At 52.4% G+C, this 12881-nt stretch overlaps 1 protein-coding gene across 3 annotated transcripts in view; it reads right to left on the reverse strand.

Annotated features, from left to right (window-relative positions):
* Window positions 1-12881, reverse strand: part of LPIN1 (lipin 1) — a 111206-nt gene that overhangs the window by 45192 nt on the left and 53133 nt on the right. For 2 of the 3 annotated variants that reach the window (XM_014589685.2, XM_006140815.2), the window contains exons 6-11: window positions 11840-11944; window positions 8391-8520; window positions 5174-5480; window positions 3701-3794; window positions 2614-2804; window positions 625-718 (exon numbers count right to left, since the gene is read on the reverse strand). In XM_014589685.2, the coding sequence (XP_014445171.1) occupies window positions 625-718; window positions 2614-2804; window positions 3701-3794; window positions 5174-5480; window positions 8391-8520; window positions 11840-11944 (921 nt within the window). The remainder of the gene's footprint in view (window positions 1-624; window positions 719-2613; window positions 2805-3700; window positions 3795-5173; window positions 5481-8390; window positions 8521-11839; window positions 11945-12881) is intronic. The other variant, XM_014589689.2, reaches the window with a different exon arrangement.

Consider the following 12881-nt stretch of genomic DNA (forward strand, 5'->3'; position numbering starts at 1 on the left):
TCTCTACACTGGGCAAAAGTGAAACGGGAATGGTTTCATGCTACTATCAAATGACTTTCGGGGCCAGATGGTGGCACCGGAGTAACATAACACTCTGCAAGGCTGACCCATGTGAGAAGGTTCTAGATTCATGTCCGAGTCCTTCCTGAACATGCCAGGTATGCATGTGTCCGTGATCATCTGGAGCTGGCTGAAGCAAGGGTGGAGCACAGTGTGAAAGCCCTTGTTTGAAGTTCTCTTTTTCTCTCTCTCTCTCATAGAAGAAAAAAAGAGAGGACCAGCAGATGGCGTCATGGTTATATCACTGGACTCCCATGCAGTCAACTGCAGTTCGAGTCCCAGACACGGTGGCTTAAAACTCATGCCAGGCAATTGCACGAGCGTGCCCAAGATCCCAAGAGAAGAATGGAGGAGAGGCAATTGCATAATGGCCATCCCCCTGGGGGATGATTTGTCGCTTTCTGTCTGTCTCTCCAGTGAGTGTACATGCTCTATAGTAAAAAAACTCTCAAAAAAAAAAAAAAAAAAAAAAGAAAAAAAAGAAAGAAAAAAAAAAGAAAGAAAAGAAAAGAAACAAACAGATTAACAGATTTGCAAAAACAAAGACTTTCAAAAGGTACTTACTTATTCCCAATCTTTACCACAAGATTGGGGTCATCGATGATAGCAGGGTTGTCCACAAACTGCTGATACGACACAGCCTGCTCCAAAAACACAGCTGCAGCGGCGACCAGGGAGGTAAGAGGGGACACAAAGGGAATCCATTCACAAAACAGGCCTACTCGTCACGTGCTTGCACCCCAGTGCTTTCTGAGATCCCGAGTTCCAGCTGTGCAGACAGTCCCCCACTTATCTGTAAGGGGAGCTCCAATCTGGGGACTAGGGTCTGCCCAAAGTGAAGGGCAGCTGGGTGGGCCAGGTGGGGGGGGAAGTCTCCCCTAGGGCAGATCTGGTCACGCAGGGAGGGGGCCGATGGAAGCAGTCCAGTGTGCAGCGGAGACCGAGGGCTAGGCAGGGCTCAGGAGCCAGGCTCCCTTGGGTAGTGTCACATTTACGAGTGTGAACCAGACAAGTGGCCTGTGTCTCCATGCGTCATTACCCGCCTCTGTACCATGGGAATGCCCCACAGACTTCCTTGGGAGGCCATGGGGCTGAACGTCGTAGGGATCACTGTGTCTGGCCCAGAAGAGGGCTCAGCTGTGTTAGTGGTTGTGACACCGAGCACTGCCACCTGCAGGAAGCACCATGTGCTGACCACGCTCAGCCTCTGCCGAGGGGGCGAATGAGGCAGCAGTGTCAGAAGGCCGGGCCTCTGCCTGGACCCTGGGTTCTGCACGATCCAGCCCAGGGCCTTGGCCTCCACCTGACATCCCCAGCCACAGAGCCAAACCTTGAGCCTTGAGCTGGGCTCTGCTGTGACAAGGCGCTGGCCTAACCCATCGCATCCTTTCTGGGGGAACTACGGCCGGCAAACACTGAACACAGGCAGGGTCACCCCATCCAGAAAGAAATGCCCCTTGGTCGTGATGCCAACCCTGATTGGCCTCGACTGGACCCTTGGGGCCCTACGTCAGACCCCCAGGCACTGGGCTCGGACTCCTCCTCGTGGACAGCTCTGAGCAGCCCCAGCCCTGTGCGGTGGCACCAGAGAGCCAGCCTGTCCTGCCAGTGCTGCCCCACGAGCTGCACATACACTGGGAAGGGGGTTGATGGGACCCAAGACTGGTCCCAAGAGCACACTCAGGCCTTCGTGACTGAGACATACAGGGCTGCGCTCAAGCTGCGGTCTACGGACAATGTGAGCGACCAGCTGGGCCGGAGAGCCATGCTGCTTCAGCTCATCACCGCCGTGTGGACGAGGCGCCACGGTGCAAGCCCCCATCTCTGTGACAAGAGATGCACGAAGCCTGGGAGGGACCTCAGGATGGGACACAGGAAGAGACACAGGGCTCCCGAGTGGCGGGGAGAAGAGGTCCATGACCTTGGCCGGGGTCCCTGCCAGAAATGTGGACCACGGAGGATGGAAATGACGAAGTGAGGGCAGGGGGGCCTAAGTCCATCCCAGAATTCATCGGCCCACAACTGCAGACCACACCCACTAGGGGTCTTGGGCGTGCCCCCCACATAACTGTCCTGTGACACTGGGAAACCATTGCCATGACTACGGCGGAAGCTATGCACTAACCACTAGGCCCACCCTGCAAGCCCCCTTTGAATCCAGCTGGGAAATGTGCCCAGCCTTCCTCAGCCACACTCAAACCCGCTCTCTCCTCTGAGGCCCCACAGCAATGTCCCCATGCTTCCCACACGCTGACGCTGACAGTTACTAAGGCTGCTGGCCTAACTGGCGCCTCCGTGGGGCTGGCAGGGCACAGGAGCCCCAGCAGTGCTCAGCAATGCAGGGTCGGACGCCCTGTGGTTGCCAGAAGCCAGCGTGGCCCACAGATCTCTGAGGCCAGCTAACTGGGGGCCGAGAGCAAGAAGTCCCCTGTGCAGTCAGGAGCCACAACCCAGGGAAGGCTGCTTAAGCCGGACCGACTCCAGCAGCAGCAGCTTCCGGGCCTCCTCACCAGCAGCCACAAGAGGGCGCTCCTAGCACAGAGGCCGCGGTACCTTTGGTGATCTCGCGGTTGTCACTGAGGCCGCCGCACAGAGAGATGGCAATGGATGGGAGGTCCCTCAGGCCGTCCGAGGTGCTCTCCACGCCGCTGTCAATGCCCGAACTGCCCACGGACTGCGGGGACTGGTTGGCTGACCGGGCTCCATTGTCGCTGGTGTGCTTTGTGAGCCCAGAAGGGTCTCCGCTGGGAGAGGAAGAGGAAGGTGTCACGGTTTTCCTCCTCTTGGTCCCAACGAGTACATCCGCCACCACGGATGGAGTCACGTGACCCTCAGAGTGGCATGGGATATCGTCCCAGGACAGACTTCTCGCTAAGCCTGAGAGCGAAGGCGCTGAATGCCTTGGGAGGGACAGCCGTTCCGCCCTGCTGCGTGTCCCTGCGGCCTTTCCCGAACGCACAGGACAGTCAGAGAAGGAAAGCTGTCCCGGGAGGCCTGTCTCTGCGGGTCCCCTCCAAAGTGCCAACCCTCCTTAAGGTCACAGGGGAGCTGAGGACGGGGGCCCAGGGACCAAAGGAGAGCCTGGGGGGTTGCTCAGCTGCCACCTACGTGGTCATGGCCCCTGCAACAGGCTTTGGCATCATCACAGGACACGGCCTCACACCATGTCTGTCCAGAAGGTAGAGACCAGCCACGTGCCCACACACGTGGAGACACACACACACGGAGACACACATGTGGAGACATACACACAGACACACACACGTGAAGACACACACACACATGGAGGCACACACACAGACAGATACACATGGAGACACACACAGAGACACACACATGTGGAGACATACACACACATGGAGGCCCACACACATAGACACACACACGTGGAGACATACACACACGTGGAGACATACATACACATGGAGGCACACACACACATGGAGGCGCGCGCGCACACACACACACACACACACACACACGTGTGGGAGAGCCGGCTGTCCAGGCTGCCTGCTCTCACAGCAAAGCACATGCCTCGCGTGGCCTTTACTATTCTGCTTTCTACTCCGACGAGGGGAAACGACTCGCACGGACCGTGCCCACGTTGCAGACACCCTAGAGGAATGGAAGGAAAGCTTACTTCTTGGGAAAGTACAGGGCGGCCACTTCGGGGTCCATATCCGTGAGGTCATCCAGGTAGACGCCGTCTGCACCCAGGTGTCGACTCCGTTTATCTAAAAGAGCAAGTGGATTGAGTCAGAAAACCGTCCTTAGAAACGACCGCAGGGACTCGCAGCTCTGGAAACAGCATCCCAGCACAGCACGGTGGCCTGCCGCAAAGCTGGCCCGAGAGCCCCGCCGTGGCGGGGGGCGCAGAGCCCCGCCGTGGCGGGGGCCGTCAGATGGCCAGGTCTGCCGGCCCCTCGCTGGCCCTCTGCATGGCCTTGACCGAGTTCCAGCACCCTGCTGAGCCTCGGTCCCTCCCTTTAAAGTCTTGGAAGCGCTAAGATCGATGTATTAACGCCGCCACCAGCACTGCTACCATTGCTGCTACTCCACGTAGCAGCCTTCATGGCTCCTGCCATCAGGGCCCCGCGGCACGCCTTCCTAAGCCGCATCGCCGGTCATGCGTCCTGATTTCAGACCGCCAGCGCAGGATTGTGTACTTGGTTCACGCAGATGTCGAAAACTGCTCTAAGCTGCCTGGTTAGCCAACAGGCCTGCTGTCACGCTGTGCCGTGCACCCAGGCGGGCACGAAGCCGGCATTCGTGAGGCACCTGCTACGTGCCAGCCACTGTTCTAGGCACTGAGGATAAGCAGGTAAAGCAGGCAGAAAAGAGTCTGGTCCCCATGGAACATAAATTCTAGTAGGAGAGCCGGGCAAAAGTAATAATAATAATCAAATAAAATAATGATAACCTGAAGAACTGATTAATGGTTTGCAGAAATTAAATGCAGAACAATAGGAGCCAGCAGGTAGCATGGTGGCTAAGGTGCTGGACTCCCACATGGCTGAACGCAATTTGAGTCCCAGACTCGGTGGCTTGAAAGTTACTCCAGGTGTGTGTGCATGCCCAAAGCCCCAAAGGGAGAAGAGAGAAGGAGGGGTTATAGCGTGGCCATCTGTCAGGGAGGGTGATTTCTCATTTCCCCGCTCACTGTCTCTCTGTCTCTAGCAAGTGCACACCTCCTATGGCAAAAACCTAAAAATAACAACACGTATATCTTTTAATTTAAAAAAGCAGAGCAATGGCCGAGAGAGCTGTGTGGGGCAGGTGGGGAGACCCACACCAGCTCAATGACCTGCTCCTGAAGTCAGGCTAGAGGGCCTCATCGCGTGCAGAAGGGGCTCCCTGCCCTGGCACCTGCAGCCAGATCTATAAAGCGAGCGAGCTGACTCCAAACACGACCTCTGGCGCCCCGTGTGTCTGGCTTTCTAGACTTCATTCTGGTCACTCAGACGGTCAGCTAAAGGCACAGGCTGACCGCCACGGGTGCCGCGGCTGGCTTCTCACTTGGGTTTACTTTAAACTTCTGGGAGAAGGGTCCGTAATTTGTACAGTGAGTGTGAGGTCTGCCCGGAAAGAGAGCCAGGAACCCCAGCCTTCATACCTTTCTTCCGAGAAGGAGAATCTGTCTTGTTCGCCGTCTGGGCTACGCTGGCTGAGGGGGCCTTGAGCTCTTCGACCATAGGCAGAGGTGGGGCTGCCGCTCCTAAGGCCTCAACGTCGTCTTCGCTCACAAACTGCATTTCTGCCTGAGCCTCGCTCTGGTCTGCAAGTGGCCCCCCAGTCAAGGTTGGCGACTGGTCACTGAAAGTGTCTGAAGATTCACTGTGAATGGCCTGAAAGTGGATTTTCCCGCAAAGTTTTCTACTGCTCAGTGGGCTGGAATCTTTCATCTTGTGTGGAGAGGATGACTAGACAGAGAGAGAGAGAGAGATGGTTAAAGCCAGGCCAACAGAAAACTAAAACTGAGTTAACCAAAGACAAACAAGTAGTCGATGAACAGTCTACGCAGAGACAGGTAAGCCTCAGGAATCATCTGGAGACCTCCCTACCTGCCAAGAGGTCTAGAAACCCAGAATATCAGACTCTCATGAGACATCAACCCCCAAACAGAAGGCAGGGAGATCCCTAGAGGCCGGCAGGCGGGAGCAGCCCAGTGTCCACCATTCGAACGTGAAGTACAAGCGAAGGGATGTTCACAGCCACACGAATGCAGAAGCCAGGACACACCGCAGCACGGAGGGATCCTGTGTGCTGGTGGAAGTCGAGATCGAGTGTGTCCTAGTGGGAGGCAGAGGGGCCACTCTGAGCAGGAACTGCAAACGGTTGGTTGCTTCGGGGAGGCTGGTCCTGTCCTGCTTCTCAGTCTGGTGCCCGTGACGCTCATGTCGTGAGCTCTACCGAGCTGGGACCACAGTACGTGTTTCTGTGTGTGTGTGCTACAGCTCAATAAAGCGTATTCTTGACATGAGTATAATTCGGTGGAGGTGGTGCATACGAGTGGGAACTCAGCATTTCTGATTCTGCTCCTTAGAGGGATTTCTGTTTGGTGAACAGTTTTAGTCAAAGAGAAATCAAAATTTATGGGTAGAAGGGAGGGAGGAGGTATTCGCTCCTAAATCTGATCTCAACAATAAAAATACAAAGGGTCTTTAAAAAGTTCATGGCAAGCCAGCAGATGGCGTGGTGGTTATGTCACTGGACTCCTACATAGCCAACTGAGGTTCAAGTCCCGGACCAGGAGGCTTGAAAATCATGCCAGGCACATATGCATGCTTGCCCACGATCCCAGGAAGAGAATGGAGAAGGGACTGCCCTGCGGCAATCCCCCTAGAGGGTGACTTCTTACTTTCCCTCTTGCCATCTCTATCTCTCCACTAAGTGCACACACCCTAACGCAAAAACCTCCAAAAAAAAAAAAGTTTATGAAAAATAGATATCATGAAAAAACTAGGTATAGATATCACAAATTTTCGCATCAGAATAAACCTGAATTTTAGTTCCATGTCCCATGAACTTTCTGAAGTGCCCTCGTAATGCTACAGTGTGTCCAGGCTGGAACTGTTTCTGCAGGAGAGGTGATGGGTCCGCACTTTCACACTGCTTCTCCGCAACTAAGGACATGAATTTGCAGGGAGGTGGCTGGGTCAGCAGGACGGCTGTGGGCAGAGAAACGAGCCTGGGCCACGAAAGCTAAACACAATGCAGAGCGTGTATGGAGACACAGCCCCGGCCAACAGAGCGACACTCCGCAAAACCGTCCCTCTTGATTCTTAACGAGAATGCTTTCAACTTCATTTACTCACTCGCTCACTCATTCATCACGTTCACTGGGGATGCAAGGGGCTGCAGCATCTTCTAAAGACCTACAATACATATATTTTAAAATCCTTGCACTAGGGGCCAGTAGGTGGCATGGTGGTTAAGGAGCTGGACTCTCATATGGCCAGCCACAGTTTGAGTCCCAGACCTGGCAGCATTCTCTCTCTCTCTCTCTCTCCCTCTCTCTCTCTCTTCTCTCTCTCTCTCTCTCTCTGCTCTATAGCAAAATTTAAAAAGTAATAATAATAGATTTAAAAAAAAAACTCTTATACTATAATGATACAATTCAAGATACTTGTGACACACTGGACTGTGAAATGCAATTTCTTTGGTTTTTTTTTTTTTGGAGAGGTTTTGTTTTTTTTGTTATAGGGTGCGTGCACTCGCCAGACAGAGAGACAGAAAGCAAGAAATCACCCCCCAGGGGGGATGGTCACGCCGCAATCCCTTCTCCTCCATTCTCCTCTCGGGATTTTGGGCACGCACGCACACGCGCCCGGCGTGAGTTTTAAGCCACCAGGTCCGGGACGCGAACCACAGTCGACTACGTGGGAGTCCAGCAACATAGCCATTACGCTAACTGCTGGTCCACAGAAATGCAATTTCTTAAAAGATGTAAATTTCAAGTTGTTAGAAACAGGTTATGCGCCCACCTGCACACCCACCCATGCACCCAGGGGGGAAGTACAGAGGGCTGCAGTGCGGCAGACACTCCCCACACAGTATCTGTCAACTCCCCAGCGACTCGGCAGTATTCCTCATCCCCCACTTCACAGATGAAGACGCGGAGGTTCCGGGAGGCTCGCTGATTTGCCCACAGTCACCGTTAGCGTATGGTGGAGTCAGATTCAAACCCAGGACAGTGTGACTCCCAGGCCCTCATTCTCACCCTGGCACCTGGCTGCCTCTCTGTCTCTGGGGATCTCCAAATTCAAGGCCCCAGCAACGATGACAGTCCAAAAATATTACTTGAGAAATGAAGGCCCTAAATTTGCTTTCTTTTCTTTTTACTTAAGGCCCTAAATTTTCTCATTTTGTTTATTCGGCCCAATTCTTCATTTCTGCCCCGTGAGCCTTTCCGTCTCTCCAGGGCTCTCTCAGACGTCGCCCTCTGCGAGGGGCATGAAACCACGTGGATTCATTTCCCAACTCTCGGCCTTTCCTTCAACGGGCCCAGGTTCAAGTCTCTCTCCGGACACCACCAACCATGCAGAAGAAAGAACTGGGAGGCATTTTGTTTACGGTCACCAGGACTCACGCATAAATTCTGTTCTTCAAGTTTAATTTGCATTTTGTTGCGATATAAAACGTAGAACCTAAGTGCACTCCTGTCTGCGTGAAACATGTAATGCAGCAAGACCTCCTCATAATGCTGGAAGTGTGGCAAGGCACCTCCCGCATCGGAGTTGAACGCTGACACACTCCCGCAGCTCTGCCCGTTCTGAAATCCGGGCGAAGCTGGCATCTCCAGCGTCTGGCCGCACTGCGAAGACACTCACCTTGGCGGCTTGAGGCAGTTCTCCCCAAAGCCAGAGCATCTCCAGGTTGCTCTTCTGCACAGCCCTGTCCACCGACTTACTGACCAGCTCGGAGTCACTTTTCGGTGTGGAAGGCCGGGAACCTGACGGACTTGGGAAAAGAAAAACCGCTGATTACGGTGGGAAAAGAAGCTCTCTTCTCTGTTTTAGGCCCAGACCCCTGGTTCAAATAGCCTAGAAAATGCCCCCAGGCTGCCTTTCCCCAAGTGTGGCTTCATGGCCCATCCCTCCTTTGGCCACCAGGGGGCCACGTAACACAGTCCAACTTGGATAACCTACAGCAACCTCCTGCTAAATTCAAAGCACAGGCGAGAAAAAGAAGTAGCTTAGAAAGGGAACAGAAAGAGAGGTGAAAAGAGAAAGGGAAAAGAGAGTTTGTTCTTACCTCAAAAGCACCATCCTTCCCCACCTCACCCGAAGCTCACTGCTCCTGCACCCTTATTTCCAAATCAGGGTCTCAGTTCTCAGATGGCTACAAGGGTCCTGGCCAGCTCTGACATGCACCGATTACATCCCACGTTTAAAATATTTATGAGGCCAGCCCTATAGCCTAGTGGGTACGATAGCCAGATCCCACCTGGCCAACGGCAGTTCGGATCCTGACCCAGAAGCTTGGAGAACATGCTGGGCACGCGTACACGTGTGCCCGCAATCCTGACAGGGTGGAGAAACGGAGAAGGGATTGACATGAGACCACACCCCACCAAGGGGTGCTTTCTCTCTCCCTCTCCCTCTCCCTCTCCCTCTCTCTCAGGCAACCACATACATCCTGCAGCAATAAAAGGAATAAAATTAAAACAAAACATTTATAAATCTACGCTGACTTTGAAAACAAGGAAAATTGTATCACAAGCCAACTTGACCACAAAGGCCGGATGCGGCAGATAAACTCAATAAAGGGGCGGGACCCTCCACGTCGAGATGTGCAGGGTGTTTTCATCGCCAAGACTACTTCAAGGGACAGGCCGTTCTGCTGAGGGCCCTCCGTAACTTTCCGCGTCTGTAACTCTCAGGTCAGTGGGTGTAACTTGCTTTCTCACCTCCATGTTTTCTATATCTCTTGCAAGTAACTGGCCCAAAGCAATCAACTTATCTCTAAGATTTTCACAGCATTCTAGAGAATACCCACTGAGTGACTTCTTGTCTTTATTTTCTTACATCATTTCCTCTAGAGGAAGACGGCCATTTTCGAATAAAGCACGCAATCAAGCCACCACGGTCCTTCCTTCCTCATGTATTCTCTTGAGCAACCTCGCACTGACACGCTCGTTCTCAATCTGTCTGCTCGAGGCGGATTTCAACTCCAACTGAACCCAACTGTCCTGTCGGTCCAAGGACAGCTCGGGAAATCCAGGACCTGATCTGACGAGCGGGTGACCTGGACCCTCACTGTCTTTAGTTGAGCCATCTGAAGCAAACAGGCCCAACACTGGCTCTCGTTCATTTCACACTCAGCGGTACGTGGGCACGGTCCTTCCTCCTTGGCGCCCTGGCATCCTCGGACCACCGATCCACCTACACAGCATCGCTATGGGGCAGTCCTTCCCCTCTGCTAGGCCTGTCTATGGAAGGAGGCTCCTAGGACGCCATGCCGTGCACGTGTATTCTGTGGGACACCCCCCACTTGCACACGCACACATGTGCACACACACAGTCTGCTCTTCGGTGAGCGGCATGAGAAGGAATACGAGGCCCCTTCAGAGCTGGGTACGAGACCGCCTGTCACCTTGCAAGCTCTCTGACCTCCTCTGTTCCTATGATTTCCCTTTTTCCCAAAGGGGCGATGCACTCTGGCACTGAAGCCCACGATCGTCAGTTCGCTGTCAGTGTCCCGGGAGAAGGAAGCGCTGTGGCCTAGGGGACCAGTCTCTGTGTCTGCGGCTGCGCCCTGAGCCCACTCTCTCCAGTGCTCACGGAAGTCCCAGGCACCTAGCTGCAAACTGACCTGCCCTCGATGGTGCTGAGCCCACATCTCAGAGCCCTGGCCCCAAACGCTCACCACTATATATTACCACATAAAATACAAATTGTATTTCATCAGTTCTTTAGAATAATAAAGTGGCTTATCCACTGCCACTAAATTAAATGGAGCTCTTCGGTTTGAGCTTGCTCTAGAGCAGGGGTCAGCAAACTCTTTCTGCAAAGGGCCAAACGGCAAATACCCTGGGCTTTGTGGGTTACATGATCTCTGTCACAGCTCCTGTGTCCTCATAGAGAAAGCACCACAGCCAGTATGCGAGCAGTGTGGCTGAGGACAGCCACACTGCACGAAAGCAGACGGGGGACCCAAGCTGCCCCACACACTGGGGTTTGCTGGCTCCTGCTCTAGAAGAATAAAAATGCTGGGACCAGCAGTCGGCGTAGAGGCTACATCGCTGGACTCCCATGTAGCTGACCACAGTTCGAGTCCTGGACCCGGTGGCTTAAACTCATGCCAGGTGCATGTGCCCAAGATCCCGAGAGGAGAATGGATGAGAAGGGACTGCAGTGTGGCCATCCCCCCTGGGGGGTGATTTCTGTCTCCCTGTCTCCCTCTATCTTTCTGGCAAGCGCATGTGCCCTATAGCAAAAACCTCTCCAAAAAATAAAAATGCAAAAAAAATAAAAAGAATGAAAATGCTGAACACGGCCCTCATACAGCACCTCTCAAACCCAGGATCCCAAATCTCCTGGTCCTTCCATAAAAGCTCAAGCCACAGGGATTCCACAGAGGCCTGGGGGTTTGCAAACTCATGTTCATACCAAGTTCAGGACCAAGTCGAAGGTTGGAGAGTCATAAACTGAACCCCCCTCTCACAGGAAACGTGCCATTGCAATAACTGCTGTCCACCTGGGCCGTGGCAGCCCCTCTCCAGAGGAGCCTGCGCGCTGACACTTCCGCACACGCTCCGACTGGTCGACAGCCTGACGGTGCACGGAGGAAAAGACGCCCCGACATTGAGCGAGACGTCACGAGAAAGATGATGCCAAAGTGCCCGTTATCAATCGGATATTAGACTTGCATGATCAAAGAGTATTAAAAAATAAAAAAAAAAGTAAGCTCGCAAGGCACTGACTTTCATAAATAAGAAAAGATGACATTCCCAGCTGTATTTCATTATTCTATTTCTCAAAGCACACCGAAGGATGAGGCAGAATTACATGCTTACCTATAATTTGCAGAAAGTCAAATTTAAGATTTTTCTTAAATCGAGTAATCTACAATTTTTTAATAGGAAAGGAAAATAATCATCTCTATGTGTTTAATTCACAAATAATTCGGTTAGTTAGTAGATTACTTTGGAAGGATTAGAACAGAATGTTCACCACATGCCATCTCTAGCACTTGTTCAGGAGAAATCTGGTTAATGATTAATAGATTTTTAAGAGTTAGATCAAAATTTGTATTATGGGGAAAATAACTCCCCTACCTTTCCGAAGTATGGAAGTGGGAAGACTGCGGAGGACAAGAACTAGAAAGTCCTCCCTTGGCCGCAACTGTAAGATGAGGCGGGGCCCTCTGGTCATCTACCAGGCTAGTGGACACCACCGCAGGAAACACGGTGAGAGAAGGAAAAAAACAGAGGTCAATTAAGTTCAATGCAATTTCTTAGAAATTCTCTGAGGACTCTCAAAAACATCATTTGTAAGAAAATGAGAACATTTGGGAGGCCAGCAGATGGTGTGAAGGTTAAGGTGGCTGGATCCCACACGGCCACCTGAGCTGTCCAAGTCCCAGACCCGGTGGCTTGAAAATCACACCAAGCGCATGTGCATGCGTGCCCTAAATCTTGAGAGAAGAATGGAGGAGAAGGGATTGTGGTGTGGCCATCCCCCTGAGTGAGTTCTTTCCCTCACTCTCTTTCTCCGTCTCTCTCCAACAAGTGCACATGCCCGATAGCAAAAACTGGAAGAAAAAAAAAAAATGAGACACTTGGGCCATGGCAGCAGCAGGGGGCTCTCTGTTGCAATCACTGCGAAATCCACATGTGCTTTCTAAAGCGCAGTAACAGGAAACTGGCCGAAGATCTACTTCACTTTCAAGTTCATCTCTGTACCCACCATTGAAGGGAAAGACATAATCCCGTGTGTGACCATCTATCTAATTTGTAATTCTATTTGACGGTGGCTAGATCCACATCATCTGATAAGGCTGTTATTCTGGGGTCATAAAGCAAAATGCAAAAGACCAAGACATATACTCAGGACTGTATTTCAAACATTTCTTTTAAATTCTTAAAATTAACAGGTAGTATTTGAACAGGTTCTCTCTCTCTCCCCCTCATGTGTTGGTGCTTTCTAAATATTCCACTTTATTCTCTTCCCACTTCGGGTTTATCTCCACAGACCTAGAGAGAGAATATATGAGGCTCCACAAGGCCTTGTCTGCACTGTCCAATACAATAAGCCACTAGCTACACGAGCACTGAGCACTAATGTGCCCAGTCCCACTGCGATGAAAGCAGGAAAGTG

Source organism: Tupaia chinensis, unplaced genomic scaffold, assembly GCF_000334495.1.
Source record: "Tupaia chinensis unplaced genomic scaffold, TupChi_1.0 Scaffold000045_1, whole genome shotgun sequence".
In the NCBI taxonomy this organism is placed as follows: Eukaryota; Metazoa; Chordata; class Mammalia; order Scandentia; family Tupaiidae; genus Tupaia; species Tupaia belangeri.